General features: G+C 40.6%; 1 protein-coding gene across 24 annotated transcripts in view; it reads right to left on the bottom strand.

The window, feature by feature from the left end:
• FBRSL1 (fibrosin like 1) overlaps positions 1–22673 on the bottom strand; it is a 503769-nt gene that overhangs the window by 166265 nt on the left and 314831 nt on the right. For 22 of the 24 annotated variants that reach the window (XM_085075748.1, XM_085075758.1, XM_085075756.1 and 19 more), the window contains one exon: positions 6113–6142. The exons of the other annotated variants lie outside the window; for them this stretch is intronic. In XM_085075748.1, coding sequence (XP_084931874.1) covers positions 6113–6142 — 30 coding nt within the window. The remainder of the gene's footprint in view (positions 1–6112; positions 6143–22673) is intronic. 24 annotated transcript variants of the gene reach the window in all.

Genomic DNA, 22673 nt, shown 5'->3' with positions numbered 1-22673 from the left:
TTCTGGTAAATCTATTTGTGGAGAAAGATGAAATAAAACAAATTCACTGAGTGGTGAATTTTTGTCTTCCTGTACTGGCAACAACATTACATTTGCCTGTTTATAGCACCCAAATCTTTCAAGGGCTACAAGGTTATTTTAAATTCAATATTTTGATATTGTTTAAAAAGCTGATCTGTTTTTAATAACAACATGCAGATTGTCTGCAAAACAGAGGCTTTCTTCCATTAGGAGAGCTAACAGTCTTTACTCAGCTATTACTATATGGGAGTCAGCTTTCTCACTGGTTTTCACTCTGTATCACCAGGTTTCCAGTCTGTAAGAATTAAACCTTAGAAGAAGCACTGATATAACATGCATATATGCAATATTACTGTATGATGCTAAGCCTGTAGCAGAGCCCAACCACACACTTCCACAAGGACATTCAGCACTGCACTCCTTAAGCCAGAGCATCTTAATGTAAAAGAACCACTTCAGTTCCATCTGAGAACCCAGCTGGGAAGTAACTGGCAAATGGAGACTTCTCATTATTAGCCACAGCTGAAAACTGTCATAGATTAGAGTGTAATGCTAACAGAAGTGCAAATACTGCCATGTGAAAAACCTCAGTTCAATTCCATGTTGATCTTTACCTTCTGCTGCAACTAGTAAGAATTGAATTTCTGGAAAAGTACCAAGCTTAATTTCTCAGAGAAAAGGACAATTGAACGATGGACAAAACCAGTTTGGGGACCTTAGTTTGGGTAGGCTTCAAAAATAGCAAATAACAGATTACCTGAAGTGGGAACTAAACTTCTAGCCTCATAAAAACAACAGACTTATCAGATGGAACCCATGTTTTCCATTGCCAGCTAAAATGTAATGAACAGAGGAAGAGAAGCTCCCAGCAACAGTGCTTGAGGGGGCTTTCCTTACTGCTGGATAATCTTATACACAAACACACATACACAGAGTGACCATTACTACTAGAGCAACTCCTAGACCTCTCTTCATTATTCCCTCCCTTTCTCCTGCTGCCTAAACTATGATTGTTCCTGTGGACTCGTGGATACCCTTTCAAAGTCAACACAGCTGAAACAACAGTGATAATTTCATCCTCCAGATCTTCCACACCATGTATTCTTCTCATGCTTCTACTCTTATCACCTCCATCTCTCATTCAAGCCCACAGTTCTCAGCACACTCTTTGACTGACAATACTCCTGACATGAAAATACTCAACCTCTGTTTTAAGTCCTGTATATCCTGGTTCTCTCTAACATAATGAGCATACTCTGTTAGTCCACACAACTAAATTCATGGTCAAGCTACCTCACCCTTCATGCACCATTTTATCTTTCCTTTGGTGACAGCAGATGGAACTGTGTCCTTATGCCAAGGAAAAGTTGCAAGATCATTTTCCTAGTGTGTGGCTTTGCTTCCTACACAGCTTCTCACTTCCCAAATGGCAAACTATCACTCTTGGTGTTTTGACTCTTTCACAGCTTACCTCTTCTTCCCAACACTGACATTCAGGATTGCTGTAAACTTTCATCTCTCACTGGTCTCATTTGATCACCCGCTTGTTAAACTTTCAAATAAGCACCTCCTTACTACTTACCACTGTGCCTCTTGCTGCAGAGAATAACTCCCCATTCATGGCAATAAAGCTACCTGACTTTCCCTCTGAAATGCCTCCTAAAACCTTAATACCTACAAACACCCCCTTTAGATTAATACCTACAAAATCAAAGCTGGACAACAACAAGGCTGCTGGCACACTGAATCAGTGCTGCGGTTGACAGTGTCCCCCATTTACTGGGGTCCCTTCTCTCTAATCTCCTCCTTAAGATGTGAGGTGTTCTGTGTTTTTACAGCATGTAGCAGGATGGGAACCCCCAGGATCCGGCAGAGGGATCACAGCACCACTGTGCTGCTTCCCTCCCATCTATCACAGGCTAAACTGCACCTGCTCTCGTGTTGCTGCGACTTCCAGGCACCTACTGGGACACAGGAATTAGCAAACTACAGCATGGCAAGGCTGATTCACATCGCTGCAAGCAGGGCCTAAGGAACTTACTGGGCTGCTGCAGAAAGTCATGTGGAAAAACTAAAACTTTTTGTCTCTACCTTAGATATAACTTTACCTGTCTCAGAGGTTGCCTGCTATAGCTAAAACACAAACTACAAATACACAGTAAATACTGACTGAACTTAGTAATACAGTTCCATTCTTTGTACATCTTACTTAGCACCACATTAAATGAAGAATGCTGATATCTAACCCCTGATTTGGAGAGCTTGCTAACATGGCAGGGCCATGTAATTAAGGTGACAACCCACAATTTTGCACACAGCAGACAGAAGTCCAAGACTGAAAGAACATGAACACTGAATTACTTTTAAAGAAAGAAAGCGGCGCTTTTTAAATGCAATTTTGAACACTGTTATTAAAAAGATGAGAGCAACATTTTGGAGTAATGAGCAGAGATTACTCATTCCCTTGTTTTACAGAAGTTGACTTTTGGCTTTCTGCAGAACGCCATTTAACAGAGCACATTACCAAGCTGCTAGCCACTTTTCACAGTGATGCTAAAGCAGGTAAGAGACAATAAGTGGAACTGTTGATGGTTTATATTACTCTATTATGTTAATGTTCACTAAAGTATGCCATAAGCTCTCTCATTACATGTGTATAAACCAATTCTCTGTGGTGTTATTCCTGTGCTAAATGCTATAACTACATAAATCTTGAATTAATGGAGACTTTATAGTTCCTGAAAATGAAGGGTAATTGCTATCTGTTAATGCTGTTGTTGCTATTAAAGGAAGTATATATTTTCAGTAACAATGTTTATGGACCGTGAGCTTCACATCACAGCTACTGCACAGAGCAGAGACAGTGTAATACAAGTATCAGACTGACTCCCTTCCCTCCCTCCTCCCTCTCAAAAAGCACAGTATCATTTCCACACCTTCAGCAAACACCACTGCAATCCTCCTCACAGCTGCAGAGTCAAAACCAGTGTCCTTCATTGAACATACAGTAAAGAAAACAGGATTTGCATTTCCATCTCTGGGAATGAATGATTTGCTAAGTTTCTCGCTTGGTTAAATGGCTGGACAGCTCACTTTATTAGTTTGGGTATCTCAAACAGTTCTGTGAGAAGCACGCGGTGACAGAATGATAGGTGTGAGAAAGTATCATCCCACATACTTCCTCTGAGATTTCAGCAGTGATGCAGAAGTGAAAGGCTATACTCGGCCAAAGACAGTTCTCAGAAAGTAGATGGGATTGACAAGTCCCCAGCCTTGAGCTCCTCTTCTCTTATTATTAAAAACAGCAGTGCAGTGTTTGGAAACTCTCACAATCTGCTGTGAAACTGTACCTTGCACTAAAGCAATGGCTCCTTGTTCTGATACACTGTACATGTGACTGACTATGCTCAATTGCTTTTGTCCCCTGGAGTCCTGCACTGCACTGCACAAGGGAAAAGCCCAAACCATCAGGAGTGTGTTTATACTTTACAATGCAGCAAGGGTAAAACCTTAATTTTACTCTAACGTCTATGTTTGAAAACATTAAGAGCTCAATAGCCCATATACCTATGAACTAAATAAATAGTGAGTAATTACTAGCATGGTACAGAGAGAGAAGTAGGAGGTGGAAAATTTCAGTTTTGCTTCTAGCTCTGTAGCTGACTCAGTTTGTACTTGTACATGAACTTCTTTTTTTGTCTGCTTTCCTCTTGAGTTTTGTGCAGACAACATTGCTCCGCTGTTTATGACTAACAAAAAATGTTATGCAAATCAACAGCACATTAGTAATTCCTGCCCTGCCCTTCCTGAGTGCCAGCATGTGTAGGTGTACCTCGAAAAAGCTGGTTCTTGCTGACCAAGCAGGAGAGCAGGATTGCTCTGTAGCAGTGGGGAATGAAGCTGACCCATCACGTAATTCGGGAAGGGTGATGCTGGGCTGGGCAATATGTTGAATACTCCATCTGGCTGCAATAGCCTGGGAGTATTATCAGGAGATACATTTTGCCTTCACATGGAAGGAGGAAAATGACTGTAGTCCCTCAGGACAGTCACACCAATATTTTTATAGCTCTGTTGCATCAGTCAGGTTAAGTTTTAGACAAACATTGACTGAGTTTCCAGGGGAGTGTATGGCAGGTATCAACAGAGCAAGCTAGGCTGCCCCTGTGTTCCCCAACTGGAAGGCAATGTTGTCCTCACATTACCCCATGAAAGATTTGAAGCATCTTCACTTCAACATTGGTGGGTTTGCATGCATGTGCCCACATCTTTGCTGACAAGAAAAACAACCCCACTTAATTCCAGAGACCTATTTAATAGAACCATGTCATGTTTCACGTCTCTACAGATCAGGCAAGAGATGGAAAGATGATGATCTTGTGCTGCTCTCCTTATGAAGAAAATAAATGTTATTATTAAGGCAGAGTCACCTTAACGAGGAGGTAGCTGGGAAATAGGTGAGCCTAGAAGGTCAAATTACAGTTAGAGAAATGTAAAGAAATGTCATATTAATGGTAAGGAACACTATAATAGCCTTTCATTTGCTGTAAAGGACAGCAAGTTACCAGCCAAACACAATGCAGCTTCCTCTGAAGGTAACCTCAGATCCCACATTCTGAAAGCTAATCAATGTTGTTCAGATTTCAATTTCTTCTCTACAAGGTGAAGTCAAACCTAATCTAACAAACGTCAGTCTCAGATGTAATGCCGCTAGCTGGGTCTACCAGTGTAATTTAGATAATCATTAATAGCATAGCTGTATAATAAAACTACATGTCACTTACAACTTCATCTGAGGTTTGACTGGCAGATCTTTAAACAGTTTTCTAAGTGATTGCTTTTACTTCCTTTGATTGGGCAGTCTGAGAAACGTTTTAACCCCGTGGTATCTAAGCTTTTAGGGAATAATATTTTACCCTCACCATCCCTTCTGTCAGCTCTGCTGCTGTGTAACCTTGTAAGGAACAGAAGTTGGGGAGAGGGGTGGTTTCAGGGAGTGACTTTATACATATATATACATATAAAATTAAAATAATATAAAATAAAATGTGTACAGGGCTTTTTTCATTCAACACACATGATTCAAATGTTTCTCTTCAAGCAAGCCTTCATCTCAAAACACAGCCTTTGCCATACTCCAAGGGTTTTTAGTATCTGATGGGATTTTAAAAAGAAGAAGTTGAAGAAACCCTTGTGTTTCAAAAGCTCTAACAATACTAACAAAAAGGAAAAGACTTAACCAGGAGAAGCTTTTCGGGTAGTCTCTTGAACTCATGGTAACCTCTGATGCACGGCTGCAGCCTGGTGTGCTGCTGAGGACACAGGGCTACCTCAAGCCAGCCTTTACTTCTGTAATGCTGATCCAGGGGAAAACTCTGTGCCACAGCTTCTCATGAATGAGTGCAAGAGACTGGACAGCCAAAATATAATAAAGGTTTGATGAAGATTTGACCTGAGACTGCCAAGTTTGATCTGCCAGAAGCTGGCAAGGAATACTCAAGTCTTTTATACATTTGATGCTTAAAAGCATGGTACAACTGGTGCTACATAGTGGGACTTGTCTGTTTTCCTTGCAAAGGTGAACAAGAAATCCCCACACACAAGCACACAACTACAGCTTTTCAATGACCAACCTCTGTATTCAAAAGAAGGTCAGAAAAATCATTGCTCTGTGATAAATATGCATGCAACAAGACAAAACACTCCTTGACAGTTACCACACTGCCTTGGAGGGCAGGTCCCATCTTCTAAACTGATTACAAAATTGACATCTTCAAAGGTTACTATATATAAAATATGGGCTCCTGACAAGTTATCAGAGGAAACTTCCTCTGAAATGGCCCTAACACTGTAACTTGGGTCTCACCAAGTGCTCACATAATAATCAAGAAAGATTATTATGCTAATAGGAATTTCTTTCCTGTAAACAGAAGCTCGTGAAGATCACAGAGTAGCTGATGTTTTTTTCATTCAATTGTAGATATTTTTAAATTTGACATGAAGACTGGAGGAAAATGTTATTTTCAAATTCCTTCTTATTTTGACTATCAGGGAATTTCCAAGCATATGAAATAAGAAAATTCAGTCTTACCTTATCGTCAATATCGCTCTCGCTGTCACACTGTGGATTAGAGAGAGAAAAAGAGATTTTGAGAAACACCTTTATGTATAGGGATCTTTTGCATTATCCTCTTAAATCTTTAGGATAGCTGTTTATGATGTTCCCAGTTCAATGAAACACACTTCTGATGTTTGCAGTAATGCCTTTTACACTGCTAGCATAAACCAGACAAAGCCAGATTCTCTCTTATAAAAATTTATGGTGTACTCTTACTTGGATGGGGGAAAGCAAACTTTAAACAAAAAAGACAATCAGCGATGCATTGTAACAACCACCATAACACGAGTACCACAACAAAAAGCATACCTTTTTATCATCCCCAATTGTGGAATATATAGTAACAGTTTTGCATTGCTTCACCTTGATAAGCACTTTGTCATCTAACAAGGAAACTGTGAAACTGGCAATCAATTTCTAGTTTAATGAGTGGCACCAAGAATAGTAATTAAAATACATCATAAATTCTGGTACATTTTTTAGTTTGAATGAGATCACGATCCCAGGAGGAAGTGTTTACTTAGAGAGTTTTGGAGTGTAATCTCTTTCAGGCTCTGAAAATGAAATGCTCTATTTTCACAGCAGAAATGATGGAAAGATAACTTGAGCACTGAACATTTCAGGACAAGCACATCTTGCTGGCTGGAGCTCAGAAAGATTTACAGTTGGGAACAGAAGTAAATCTCTTGGTGTCTGCTATGCTGACAGAAGTGGTCAGTGTGTTTAGTAGCCTTGGTGCCTAATGGGAATTTTCTCCTTCTGCCAACTGCTGATGGGGATGGCCTGGTGGGTAACTGGCAGCACCCTAAAAAGCTCACTGGGTCAACAAGAGGGGACTCTGCAAGCCAACAGTGACAAACTCCAAGTGTGGAAAGGGTCATGAGAGCCCACATGCTTCAGTGTCATGACTGTAAAGGAAGGAATAGATCTGTTTGGCCATTTTGTCCAGGTCTTCCTCCTGGAGAGGGGAAGGAGGATCTTTCTTGTCACATTCTTTTATTCTAAAGTCACACAGCAGAAATTCCAGCTATTACATTCTTAGTTTTCTGCTGATTTATGAGAGAATATTTAATCTCTTCTTCTATTTGGCACATGGAATGATTGACCCTAAATACTTGAGGAATCTTTAATTTTTAAATTCTCTGAAACACACCGAGCACATGAAAAGCCCCAATAGATTGGAGGAATCTCCCACAGTGATTCTGCAGTGAAGAGTAGTCAGCTTCCCAACTGACACCTTATTCCCATTCCCAGTGAAAATGCTTGGTTTAAGGAATCTGTTTTTCTATAGTCTTGACTGAGCAGAATTCTTTTTCTTTCAAAATGAAATCATTTTACACTGTCCCACGTGATCCACAACATGTTTTTCACAGAGAAATCCAGCTATTTAGTATGATGTGCAGGGATCTGATTGTATGTGTAACCTTTCTGGAAAAAAAAAGAACCTGAAGAAAAATGGAAGAAGTGACAGAACACTGCTTTGCAGGGGCCAGGAGCCATGGGTGGGCAAGTTCTGTGGGAATAACCAGTGTTAATACCAGAAAACTCCATGAAGTTGCAGCCAATTATTTTAAAGTAGGCAGGAACATCAGAAAGCCATGTCTTTAGTAAATACCTTGCCACAAGCCATTTGTGCCTTTTTTGGTGACTTTTATTCTGTCACTGACCTTTATGAAAATCATATGAAACACAGTTTCTGTTTCTTTCACAAACCAAAAGTAAAATCAATCCTGATAAATCATCATGAGCAGCCATCTGCTGACTTCCCCAAACCCATGTCATGCAACCACCAACAATTAGAAGTCTCTGCTCTGCTTTTGGAATGGGACTACTTGTCCATCACACCAAGACATGATGAAACAGGTTTGCTGGGCAAAGGCTGCCCCAGTACCTGCTGCATTTGTGCTTGCTCAAGACAGCGATAATTCACGCTGACAGAGCAACACATTCATCAAAACCGAGGCAGGGGGTGGGGGAAGATGCAGCCGCAGCAGTCCACTTCTTATTATTTACATGCTCCTGAGAAACACTGGCTGAGTGGAGGGGAGCCTTTCACCTCCACCCAGGGGGGGCTCAAATCAAGCCCTAATGCCACAGGGACTGTGCATTCCCCCAAATTACCAGCATAATGGAGTGGGTCACAAAGACCTTGTTATTTTACCTTTTAAAGCTGGTCTATGCAAAAGTATCCTAAGTTACCATTTTAATCATGGCGCTCATTCAATGTGAACATTGGTATTTTAGAGGCAGAAAATTCTGACAGTGTGATTCAACCTGCATGGTTCAGACTAAAGCATGTTACAGTACAGTCACACCTATCACAATAATGGCATAAATATAAGTTAGCACACTCAGGGTTGCTTCAAATTGTATGCTTAGGCTATATTGACACAAATTTTAATTCCAAAAGGGGCTTATAGAATTATACACTGCAGTAATAAAATAACCAAATAAATTAAACTCAGGAATCTCTGACTAGAAAACATTCAAAATTAGCACTAAAACTCAAATACTTTTGCCTAGGAGTCCTGGTTTAATAAAACCTCAGTACTGTAAACATTACCAAATTTAGCTTAAAAATATTTGACATGCAAACAATATTTTGGAACTTTAGTAACCATTACTTTTCAAATACAAGGTAGTATTTTAGTCTTCTCTGGTTTTGCAACAAAACTTGTCTTCCTATTTCTTATTGTATTATAATATTTTTTAAAAAAGAGGAAAGGGTTTTTCTTGTTGAAAACAGATTTGACCTCCAAAATTTGTATACCTGTAACGAGTATAAAACCGTATTACAGATCGTTTACATTACTAAAAGGTGCAGAATGGCTTTATTTAGATGCCTAATTTTGCTTTGTACCAATAGGCAACTTTGTCTCATGTAGATAAGTAGAAGTTGCAAAAAGCCAGTGAACCATCAAATCCACATGCTAAATTTTATAAACAGACATATGAATGCAGCAAACATCTGCTCTCTGAGGATACATTTTTCCCCATTCAGGATCTGTAAAGACTTCATAATTAATTGCTTTTAAAATGGAAAAGACAGCAAAGAATTTTGTTTCATTTTAGCTTACATCTTCCTTGCTTTAATCATGACTGCATCAGCCTTGCAACTGCAGAAGCCAGCAGGGCTGAGGATGCAGATCCACACGTGGATGTGTCTCTGTGTGTGCACAGAACCCTCCGTGCAGCTGTGCCTGCAAGATGTGTGCCTTAAAAACTGCATTTGTGGCAGTGAGTTGCCTAATTTTTTGTTTGCCTTGTGCAAGCAATTCCTCTGCCCCCTTCTCCAGCCATGTAGGGCCACTCGTGCACAAATTGTCCCTTGTATTGATTCCTGCCTGGCTTTAAACCACCCAAAATACCGTATCTCAATCCATGTGAGAATGTGCCAAACTGGCCTACAGGACAAGAGAGCATGAGGGAAGAATTAACACACTGTTATTTATAAAATTTGGACTTCTGCTTAACATACAAGAAAAGAGAGAGCTCGAGGCTCATGGCTACCAACCCATGCTAACCTCCCACCGACTCCTGAAGACAATACAGCCAGCTCTGGTGGAAAAGGCCCCAAGCTTCAGAACTCCCACAGGTTTTCTTCTTTTTATGTTAAAGGAAGAGGCTCCCACACTCGCATCGAGAAACAGGAACCCAGAGGCTGCTGAACGAGCAACACCACAGAAAAACCAACGACAGCAAAACCGAATGGACCCAGACAGAGCTCAGAAAAGCAGAACCACGGCTGACCCCTCTCCCTTCCCTTCCCTTCCCTTCCCTTGGCTGGGGCTGTGGATGTTGAAACCCTGGGTTTCACCAGGCTGGGTGGGATTCGGTGGAATTGCCTTCAGCCTCTGCACGCCTGCTCTCCTCCAGCCTCCTCCTCACCTCCGGCAGAGCCCTGCCTCAGCACAGACACCGAGGCAGGGACACTGCATTGCCAGGGTGTTGAAATGAATAATGGAGTCATTGGAGAAACTTGGGTTTGGCCACAGAGGATTTTCTGTGTCTTAAAAGCCAACTTATCCTGGCTTGTGAGGAGGAGGAAGGCTGAGGCCACCACCCGGCCGGGCTAACCTCCCACGCTGCTGTTGTTGAGGGACAAAAGCCCTTGTCAAAACAAAAAAAGTTAAAGAAAATGTGGAGAATGGCAACTGTTGAAAGCAACGGGGGCTCATTGAAAGACAAAAGCTTCAATTACCTGGATTTTTCTAAAGGCCTGTTAACACTCCTGGTCTATAAGCAGGACTGTAAACAGCCATTGTGCAGGGTTCATAAAGGCTCCTAAAGGGATTATTCACTGGGTTGTGCCAATTGCCTCTCAATTCCACCAAGAATGTTTGCAAAGCCGACCCCTAATTGCGCAGCTTTTTGGAAACAATTTCTTGCAGTGAGAGATTCCAGTCGGAAGGAAGCCTCCTGTGAGGTGAGATTCAGCAGGAACAACACGTAGCTCAGGAATCACAGACAGAGCATCCATATGTGAAGACTGAGCCTTGTGGCTTTTCACTTTTTTGATGACTGGGTGAAATCTTGCTTTTTAGGACCCCTCTCCATGGCTTTCCCACCAGGCAAGGAGCCGTGGTGTATTCCATGAACTGCTTCTACAAACCACCTCAACAGGGGACAAAGATGGACTTATGGCTGCTGTAAAACAGGGAATAGCATTTTTGGCAAACAATCTTTTCTTACCATTACATTGGCACTGAGCTCCTTACAACCTATATTTAAACTGTACTGTGATTCTCATTGGTTTCTCGTGAGTTTAGGAATCATGAGAACATGCTTTGACTCTTTTCTTACCCCCAATGTTTTAACTACTACATCATCCAGCTTTTCTGCACTACATTGATTAACATGACATCACATAGTTAAGTAAACTGTCTCATGCCAGAAACAAGAGCTCCAAGAAATGAAACCAAAACCAGCCAAGTCTCATAAGACTGCAGCAAGATTGACAATATCTGGATGTTATGTCATGTTGGGTGCAGAGAAATACTGTTATTTCAAATGAGGCCACTTCCTTTAAGCTTCTAAGAATTGAGAATTTTGAGAAGCCACCTCAGCTTATAGACACAAACATGGTTATCTCCTACTTCACCCAAACTCAGTGGTTTATGATTTGTGTTGTGCCTACACAGCTCCAAGGCTGTGGGCCCTGCTGTGCCAGGCACTGTACAGCACAGGAGTTACAGGTTCCTGCCCAGACAGCTGAGAGAAAGGCTTGTTTTTTTCCTCTCCACATAAACACAAATACCTATAGATATTATTTACATTATGATTAAGCAGAGGCTGATAGACATCTAAGATAGCCACATGAAGAAACAGATCCCAGCCCAGAGGGACATGTAATCTAACCAGTCTACCTGCAACTAGAACTGTCTGGGGAAGCACAAGGCTGAGAGAAGAGGAGGCAAAAATATTAAATATACTGTCTGTAATATTACAGTGAAAGTTGGCAGGGTAGAATACATATGTATAATGCTGCACAGAATGCATGAACAGCGCAGACACCTATGGAGCCTGCACACCCACTCCACAGCCATGTTACCGCTATCTTATTATTTCCAACCATATTTAGTTACTGAATTTTCTTTTCATAGCAAGGCTTGGGGCAGCACTAGGCTTAAATCCCGGGTTGTTAATGTTTCTTTGAAAGGAAGGAGGAAAATCAAGCCTATTTTTAAGAGCCCTCCCCTCTCCATGCCCTCTGAGCTAACTTCCCGGGAGCAGTGGCAGCGCGTATGGATGCGCGCTTGTGTGTGCAGGGGAGGGTGTTGTTTCCTATTAAGTCTGGCATCAGATTCATGTCTGCAGGGGCTTGCTTAAGATGATAGGAAGAGAGAGTTTTATCATGAGCCAGACTGACAGAAAAGCTTGCTAATGGGACTTGAGGCATACACAGGAAAGAAAGTGCCAAAACATTAAGCTACCGCCAAGTGTCAGAGGGCCACTGATTTATTGCAGCAATTTTGCCACTGTGTCCTTTATAAGGTCCCACAAGTCCTTCCTCCTGGCAAGAAGCTGTGAGCTGCTGCAGCTCGGGGAGAAGTTTAGATCCAGAGCACAGAAAGTGTCCAAGCAAAAGGCGGGGGCCGGGGGGAGGACGGAAATCGAATGTTGACTTGAACTTGCCCCAGGCAGCAGAGTCCTCTTAGCTCCACTGCCTCCCTGACAGCTTGATGAAATGAGTCAGGGCCTCCCCATGGCTAGACCAGCTCAGGCTTCCAAGTGCCGGGGTAGAGCTGTAAGAAACAGATTGAGCCTCAGGGCAGCAATTTTTTTTTTCCCTTTCTCTCCTCAGCATTTGGCTGGGGGAAGGGGGAGGTTATGAGCACTACAGATGTATAGGCTGAGCCTTTGTCTGCAGAGGGGGAGGGCGAGGGGGAGAGAGAAGAACAGCAAGAGAGTATTAGCTATGGCAGCCGAGAATAGCCCAGAGCACTATAACTAATTTTGAGGGGCAGTGATGCATTGTACGGGCTATGTGCTGTTTGGTCTGAGGGGGCCCCTGTTGTGAAGCAGCAATCAAGAGGACATTTTGTTAAGTGACCAACAGCTGTCATCTGCAAGCCCAGAGTGGGGAAGGAGGGAGCAATGGGAAGGGAAAAGGGGGAATAAAAGAGAGGAAAAAAAAAAAAGAGCATTTGTCCCTTGGAGGCAGAGCACATTAATCCACCAATCTGCCACAGTTTTAACTCTAAACGTGCTTGGTGCCTCCAAAGACTCGAGCTCCACTCCATCAGCCACCCGGAGAGATGGGCACCTCTCACCCTGCTCCAGCCTGCCGGATGCAGGGAGCTTCTCCACCTCTGTGGGTTGAGAAACCGACGCTAAAAATACTGTTTAAGTCTCTTTTCATTCCATAAAATTGAGTTGATCTGCTGCAGCTTAGGGTCAATCCCTCAAGGACTGTTTTTCCCCCCTTCCCTTTTCCTTAGCACTCATAAATTAATCAGGAAGACCCTGACTAAGTCATTTCATGCTGTACAACATAAAAGAAAGTCCCCTGATGATCCATGCAAGGATCTATTAAAAGCGGGAGGAGGGAGGGAAGAAGGGTTAGGGAAGAGGGAGAAAAGGGAGGGGGGAAGGAAAAAATCTCAACCTTTTTGATATTTTAGGATAAAAGCTGGAGGACTTTGTTACGAATTCTAGCCAACATCAAAACACCTTAAATAATTCAAAGAACATGTTAAAGGGAAGAAACTGAATGTTGCTCTGATGTTCAGTTGATGCAACGCAGAATATTACCCAAAACAGCACAGCCTGTTAAGGGAGACAGCAGCCTTGAGCATTTCAGTTCTTTAGAAAAATGTCAGAACCTGTAAAAATCATAATTTCCAGCAACTTTTTTTTTTCTTTTTTCCTTTTTTTTTTTTTTTTTGCATGATATAAACTCAGCGAGACTGAAATGTAGGTTTCTGACAAGCTGTTAACAAGACAACTTTAGAAATCTGTCTGGAGCTCTCAGGGAGATGGGCTGCCATTTCACTGCTTCGAAGAAGTTCATGACATGACAAGCAAAAATCAGGGAACAGAGACCTAAAAACCACGGTGTAATTTTCATTTGCTTCTGTCGTGAAAGAATTCAAGCAGAAATATTAGAAGGCTGCACAACTAAAAAAGCCAGCAACTGGAAAATCATTGCTGTGGTTTGACAAGCACATCTTTTATGCTGAAAATGGTTTCTTTATTATTATACCTATACACAGGAAAGCACTTTTGGAGAAAAAGGGATAATCACAAATTATTCCTTGAGATCTACAAAAGAAGATCTACAGCTGCCTACTTTCCAGCCAAGTCAAAAATTACCTAGTTCAAGGGAGAGAGTGACCAGCCCATCTTGAAAAAGCTGTAAGAGCCACCAGATTTCTCTTAATTTCCCACATCCCTGCCCTTCCCCCCACCCATAGAAAAGGTAGAAAGATCTTTCCATAGTGCAGTCTTTTACAGGAGCCTACACAGATGAATGTTGCTACCTAAGAGCTTAATAAAGACACACTCATTAAAAATAAAAAAGTCAGCATCCAGTGCCATCTCCACAGCAGTGTTTGGTACCACACTCAGGAAAGGCTTTCTGGCTGGTTTACCATATTATACCTCCTACTTTAGGCTTAATAGACCAGTAGAATGCTTTGCCATAATTTTTGGATGATTTAATGATGTCCTTTCCAGAATCAATCTGTTCTATTTGATGGTCAGATCGATTGATCGATTGATTGATCTATCTCCATATAATACATTTCTTTCAATATATAGTCTCTCTCTCTCATACACACACTATTTGGACTCATTCTAAGTATTTAATGGTAGGTTGATGTAGCTGCCTTGAAGTCAATTTACTGACTGTGATTGACTCATTATCTCTATGGTTGCAGAATCTCAGCACCCTTGGGAAAGCCTGGGAAACCCAACATACAATTTTATGCCTAATTTCAGCCCGTATTTGCCAGGAAAGAGAGTGACTGGACAATGCAGGAGGTAATTTTCACTTGTACTGTCTATGATAACACCGAAGAGTAATGTGAATTATGGACCCCATTTAGCCCAGCATTTGCAGGGATCACACAAATAATGAACTGAAGCTTTTTCACCTCTTTCCTATTTTACTTTGTTTCCACACATCTCCAGTGGTGCATCCACAGCCACACTTGGGTAATTGAAAGAACACTGCACACCAAGTTGAATGGTTGACACTGCATTTCACCCATTTACAAAACAGAGGAAACTCTGACAAGAAAAGAGATGCAGTCTGCTTCTCCTCTGAAGTGCTCACAAGTTCTTTTCACTCTTCCCTCACTCGGGCATTGTGTCACCTGTCACTCATTTTCTTTTCATTAGACAGACACTCTTGGAGACATTACAGCTTCAGTGCTGTATTCGGGTTTTCACTCAGAAACCAGAGAAACATTTCTTTCGTTCTAATTCTCTTGTCATCTATGACTAATGCCCTTTGCTGGCACGAGACATCTTGCCTTGCTGCCTCCCCTTTACCACGAGCCTTCTGGCTCTGAGTTACCTGGACCATCTGCCCCACCTTTGGTCCCTCACACTCTCCTGGGAGGAGCAGGAACCAAGACTGGATTCGCAGTGACTTGCTGCACAGAGCAGCTCTAATTTTGTTTAATGCAAGGATGCCTAGATGATATGTCCAACAGAAAAAAATTGGCTTAAAGCCATGATTTACAACAATGAGAGGCTGCTGCAGTTTGGAGAGGGGGTTATAAGCTTTCTCTACAATTAAGGAGGAGTTTAGGACTTAATATGGATATAGTCAAAAGCCACTTTAACCATAATGATCCGTCTAGTAATTCCCCATTTACTACAAACATCACTTTTCCTCTATTTGGATTGCAAATCTAGCCCATTACTATGCCATGTCCAAGTCACTATGGAGTCACCAAAAAATATTGGGCCAGTACAAAACAACAGAATTTGTTAAAGTACCCTCATCTAATGGAAAGCATTTAGTTATTCTCAGCTATCTGACTCCATGGTATGTGACTGTGTTTGGGAGTTCCATTTACATATTTATTTAGCAGAGAACATGCATGGCTGTCTTCCCTCTGTGCAGAACCATTATGAGCTGCAGGAAGCTGTTAGAGAGGATTTCAGCATGGAACTCAGGAGGAAAGGCATTTCCAAATACCTCCCCATCCTGCTTAATGACAGCCACCCTCTGAGATGAGGGTGACAGATTTCTGGTTATGAAACTTCCTGTGGTTTCTTACAGCTCATTCCCGTGAATGTTTACTTTATTTCATTTACACATTTGATTTTTTATGTATATATTTACACACACACTTTTTCTCATGCTGCCAACTTCCTTTTCTCCTTACTTCTCCCTGTAAGTCCCAGTAGTGCAGCAACAAAGGAACACACTAGGTTATGCATGAAGACACCCATCTGAGGACTCTAAATTTCCTCCACAGGTGTATCACAGCTTTTTCCATTCAAATTCAGGCTGAAGACCCAAAAATTTCTAACATGAGCACTCAGAAGTGCGACTAATTTTTGAATCAGAGCTGACATCACTTAGGTGTGAAGGCAAATCTCTGCTGTGCCCTGTAACCACTTATGCTGGACCTGGCAGGAGTGGCTGAAGCCAGGCTGAATTCAGGTGGGCAAAGCTGGGCTGAGCAGCTACACACCTGCAAACACAGCACTGTGATGAGGTATGGAATATTTTAGAACACAGTTCAGTTAGGCACTCTGGATATGGAAAACAATCCAAAGCACCCACTGTGTTTTCAAAATACATTAATTCAGTAAAAAGAACTTCAGCTCATTCTCCACTTAACGTTATGTGAATCAGCTGTTTTGTTTTGCTGAATGCCTTTAGCCACTAAAGTCCCTGCTGCTGTCAGGGACAAGATTAACTATACTTATATATAATTAATGTAATAATTAATGTTATTTAATTCCACTGCTATTTAACTCATAGCAAGGTTTATGTTGTTGTGGGTAAAAAGTATAAAGCTTACTATAGCTACCATTAATGTTTGCATTATTGAACATTAAAATTCAAATCTGGTAAAATATTTAGCACAAGAATGGAGACATCTACAGAATGCCTACTCCTCCAAGGAAACTCAGAGCATGTGCCTGCAGATTTCAACCACTGCTTTTAAAATAAACCTTAAGGGATGGATGCCCCCTTCACAACAGGTGAGCCACCCTGGAATAAAGAAATCCACCGAGAGAGAAATAAAAAAGATTTTAAATACGAAAACTAAAACCCACCTCTGCACACCCCCCAACCCCCCAAAAGCCAGCAGTTGTCATTAGCATTAATACAATGCAAACTAAATCTGCTTTTTTCTCTTTATTCCATTTAGATCTTAAAAATATTGAAGTAGGTAAGTTTTGGAAGTGAAGGACAGGCATTGCCTAGGGCATATATTTGGGTGTCTTCGATGCAATCTAAGGAATATAGCAGAGACTTCAAGCTAATTCAGTAAGAAAATAACACAGTTGGTTATTCACTCTTGCAGAATTATGCCCTATCAAAGATAAATATAAAAGCTTCAAGACCCATGCCAGTACCTGGAAAATACTTCTTTGGACCACAAAATTACAAACCCTTAAACACCAAGGAATTTTGAAACCACAGATATCCTACTCCAGGTAAAATTGTAAAGGCTTCCTCCTACCTTGGTACATCTGCTCCTCTTTCAGTGCCCCTAGATACTCATTTGTTCTTGTCAGCCCCCAAAATGTCCATGATTGATGGAAATGTAATGACTTACAAATGGAGCCTCCTACCTCACTGTTCTGCTTTCACACTGCCAAGGTAGTTTGACCAGCACTGACCTCAAAGACCAAGACAAGGGTTGGTTGTACATGGTGAAAGATGGGAATGCGAGTCTCCTTAGCTTAGCCATCCTGAAAATTTCTGAACAAGCCTGAGGAAATTGATGCTTACTGTTGTCACTACACTTTTTTTTTTTTTTTTTAATTTTTATTTTTCCTCCAGAGCTGATGAGGAAATGCTCAGCTGTGTGGATAGATGTCATTTATGAACAGAAGCTCCAACACGTCTAAGTGTTTCCTTGGCAGTGATGACCCCCTCTATGTCTAATCCAGACTGGAGCAATTACAGAATAAAAGAAAGAGAAAACATCGCAACAGGAGGGCATAGAAGAGAAAAAGAACAGAAGGCTGAAGAGTAAAAATGGGAAAAAACAACTTACTGCTCTGTGGACCAATAATGAGATAGGGCTACAAACACTGTTGAGAATGAACTCTATCACCTTATATTAGCACAATGAGGAAATAATTAGATGGAACAAGCTATTATGTATTTGTCACAGAGTCAGGATACACTGAATTATACAAACCTTTTATTTTCCAGTAAGTTACGATGAGCAAAGGTGAATGTGAAATCTGTTTGAAGAACTGGCAAACACCTTGACCAGGATATTTTAACCCCTCTCAGTTTGTGTGCCCTGGCACTATGAAGCACACAAGTTTTCCTGCTCCAAGGGGAGCTGTGGCACAGTCTCCTGGTCTGTTTTCACTTGTGATTTTTGCTGTATCAGCTGTGATACACCAACCAACTCACATGTGGTTTGCAGCCACACTTAGCGATAAAATGCAAAAATAACAACTCATGATACTAATACTATTATTAGTATGTGTCACTACTGCACATCCAATAACAACAGGGGTTTTCACAGAGTCATTAGGTGTCTTTAAATATGCTTTAAAGCCTTTCCATGGAGTGAGTGAGGGGAAGTTATTTTCAGAGTTTATGCAAAGTACTTGCACAGGTAAGGCTCAAGAGCTTCTGGGCAGCTTTGAGAAGCACAGGTTGAGAATGACAGTACTAATAATCAATGTAACCAATGTACAGCAAAAAATATTCTTTTAAATTCACACCTAATACTTGTTTATGAAGCAGGAACAGTATTCAAAACAAACCACTGTGTTAGCTCAGCTGGCTGATGAAAAATTGCCACAATTACAAAAACAAATCTTTGTTTTCAATTTTCAGTAAGCAGAGCTTTAGAAGAACAAACTGCTCTTGAAAGCATGATAGTTTTTTTTCCCTAAAAAAAGGAAAGAAAGAAATCCTTCCTAGCAACTGCAATTATGATACTTTCATGTCAAATGAATTATATTACTGAAAATAAATCTTTCTAAGATGCACAAGAGGGTTATCTGGCTCCAGTCAGACTTATGCATTACTGGTTTTATATGTTGTACTCTACTTGATTAATATAGGTAATCAAATTATATTGCCTTCCACTGTGCTCTCAAATTCAAGGCTATAATGTTTTCAATGACAAAGTTCATAGAGTTGTATAAAAATGTACCTCATGCTGTACCAGCCCTTTATTGCTGTAGTAAAACACCATTTTCAATTTAGTAATAAGTGATATAAAACAGAGTGTCTTGATTGGCAGGGTCGTATTCATTATGCAGTGCCCTACGACACAGCACAGTTCCCAATGAAAATTTAAGGACAGAATCTACCACAATCTCAGATGTTGATACTTAAGGGAATGAAATGATTCCTTTCTCACGAGTTCTCCAAAGGAAGGACAAGAAACTGAACACAAACATTCACACACATGTTATACACTCACACACATGTGGATGGAAAGGAGAAAGGGGCAGGAACACTCATCATAACATGCTGCTACTCCATGTAGGCTCTTTTGCACTGCAGCCAATCCTGTACTACTGCTTCCCACCTGGAATAGCAAAGGAGAAAAGAAAATAACAGAAAAAGAGGAAGCACAACACTCAGGATAGCAGCAAATACCAGGGAAGTCTTCCTGGCTCTACCACTGGCCTGACCTGTGACCAGAAGAAGCAACGCTGAGTGTTTAACTTGAGGGGCCTTAATGAAGTTGTGTTATCAAGGGCTCTTCACTTTATGAACATCAGGATTCTCTAAAGAGCTGTAAATTAGACTGTCAAACCTGGTAACATCTTAACTTTGCAGATATCTTTGAATATGTAAATTGTAACCCTTCCCTTCCTTCCTTTCCCTTCCATAAATCAGGAATAATGTTTACCTTATTCATAAACAAACCAATCAATTTGTGGATTCTACAGAGACAAAGTACTTTGGTGAGCCTTGTCATCACTATGAACATTATCTAGAGAAGCAAGAATTATAAAGCCATTTTCTGTTGAACTAAATGGCAGAGATATTGTCAGCTGGTATCTTTTCTAAGCATGTACATTGAGCAAATGATATGATCAGAAAAGACAACTTTGGAGTCAGGAATTAGTAATGTTATCTTAGTTTTGTTTCCTTGGCAACTTGACCTTCCATAATTTGCCCAAAGGCAAAATATGGGCAGCATATCCCTTTCAAATCATACCTCAATAATCTTCTGATTAAAAGCATCACCAGAATGTGGCCTTGCCGTAAGATGGAGAATTAACGACTCTCTACTAAATGATCCACTGATGTTGAATCTAATTTAAGTAGCCTTGCAAGAATATTTAACACTTAATGATAGGCTCTGTATTAGAGTAGGTTTAATCTAGGATGCAGCCACAGATGTCATAAGAAGGAATTAATCAGCATTGCTTCCACTAAAACAGAAATGCAAAATTGCTGAACAGAATGTATTAGAAACAGATTAAAGAACTGGGACTTAAAACATAAAAGAAACAGAGCTGATGCCACCCTCAGAGAGCTAATTTTAAATACAGGAAAACTTAATTCGCCTTTAACTGAAGAATTGGGGTGTTTGAAGTTACTAAAGAGAAGCTTGCCTTATCAAGAAGGAAAGAAAGGCAGATAGTCTTTTCCCTCATCAATTAAAAATGAAAGTCCAACCCAAATATTAATGCCTGCCTTAAAATCCCAGCAAAATGAAGTTATTGATGCTCTAGGGACTACTGCTGCATCCCACATGAAGCTCTGTACTCAATGGAGTGCTGTGGAAGTTTCATTGATTTGGAAAACTCCTGCCTAATTTAGGTAAGTTACTTTTCAGAAAAGCAAATTTTGGAAAAAGAGAAATAGACCCTGTGGTTATTGAAATGTGTGCAGCTGAGGGAAAGTAAGAAATATGATGTTTGAAAATTCACTCCAAATGCCCAGTACTAAGAGAACTTGTCCATCCAAAAGTTTGTGCAAAGATTTACATTACAATTTGTTTTTGCTGCATGATTCAGTTTATGTTCTCCCCTGTTGTTTGAGGACCTCATGCTGCCCACAGGATTTACACTTAAACTAAAGAAGACATACTAAAATATAAAGGCAGAAGGGACCACAGACCATCATTTCAGAGCATTCATATAGCACAAGTCATTGTATTTCAGACACCAACTCTCCTCTGTTCTTGATCTGAAGATACTGAGAGTGAATCCCCTCATCATATGAATCCTTAGAAGCACACGTCATGGTTTAAAAATTGCATTCTTAAATATTTTTACTCACAGTTAATGTTTCAGAAATGACGAGGAAAACCTCAGGTTAGCACAATTTTCTCCTGAAACTATGTAGGAGTGTGCTGAAAACTCCAATGGTCTGATTCAACAAGTCCAACTCCTGGTTTAGTATCACAGCTATTAAATGGTTTCTGGCTCAGTTAAGTGGCCGTTCCTTGAAAAATTAAGAAACAATCCAGCTTTGGTCCCAATTTTCATTGATAGCCTAATAGAACATACAAATAATCTCAGTGCTTGTTCCCAAACGAATGAAAAACTTATATAAAGCTTTGATCTCGATGGAAGAATCCATCAAGACTTCCCATTTGTCTCCCTAATTACTTGCTTTGATGCTCATGGCTCGCAATCAGTGCATAAGTTAATGTCCTGGGGTTGCCATGGCTACCATTAGTGAAGCAGAATGAGACATGGTTTTGCATATCAGCCACCTTTGCTCGAGCTTTGCTTCTTTAGCCTGGCTGTTCCTCCACCAGGGATGGTGGGAAGGTACTCTGTACTGAGCCAGAAGTTAATCAAATAGCTCCTATTCATGTTCTTGCAAACATTACTGGTGATATTCACTCATCTTTCTCTCTGCTGCTCATACGTCAGAGGTTTGGAAAGCAGTGAAGTGTTTAGAAGACAAGAGACCAAGCAAGATCTGGATTCACTTCCTAACTTGAACCACAGTTTGCCATGTGATTCTGAACCCTGATTTTCTCAACTCTTGAAGGATGACAGTGATGCATCTTTCATCACACAGTCCTGTTTTGAGAACACAGTGCTAAGAGAAAAGGAGCAGTAATATTCACTTGTCTTAAAAAAATTGCTTTAAGTGAGTTCTCTATATTTCTACAACTTTCTGGTTATCTAAAGACCTTTCATTAAACCTCTATGCTTCTTTTTTAATAAAGGACACCGAACAAGTAATGATGCATAATATACTTCATTATTACAAGTAATTGCTCATTGAAAATAAGAAATGAGAAATCACTTTCTTATTTGCTTATCTGATGACCTCTAAAGACAATGACACACCTGATAAATGCACAGTGTGATGTATTTCCTCATTTATTGTATTGATCTGATTTAATGTAATGTCCAGAAATGCAGTACTAACCCATTAAGTGTAATCAAAAGTTGTATTTTGCTCTGAAGTGTATTTGTAACTTTAGTCCACACACCAATTTTGTGTGATTGGTTCACGGAAGTTTTCAGCACAATCTGTTCTCAGAAATTTCCATTCTGAAAAGGGTGACAAACAAATGAAATGTATGAGTGGGAACCATCATCCTACCATATTTCAAATAACTAACCAGGGTTGACTGAAAAATTCCTACAGCAACAACCCAATGCTGATTATTTTACTTATTAGGAAGATATATCACTTCAATATTTTGTTCCTGCCAAAGTTTTATGCATTCTTTTAAGTGTAGGAACTCTAACTCTTTTTTGTTCTGAGTATTTTCCTCTGGGAGGTATAGTACATGGTAAGTATGAAAAGTTAACATGTAATTAGCATGGTAATGTCGAAGCAAATTACATCATGCTAGAGTTAATAGAGGTTCAGATCAGAAATAATCCTCTGAGCACAGGCAGCATGAATTACAAGTTTCTATTACGCTCAGCCACC

This window comes from Lichenostomus cassidix, chromosome 15 (genome assembly GCF_008360975.1).
Source record: "Lichenostomus cassidix isolate B80296 chromosome 15, HeHo_3.0, whole genome shotgun sequence".
Classification (NCBI taxonomy): domain Eukaryota; kingdom Metazoa; phylum Chordata; class Aves; order Passeriformes; family Meliphagidae; genus Lichenostomus; species Lichenostomus cassidix.
This window is presented reverse-complemented; position numbering and strand designations above follow the sequence as displayed.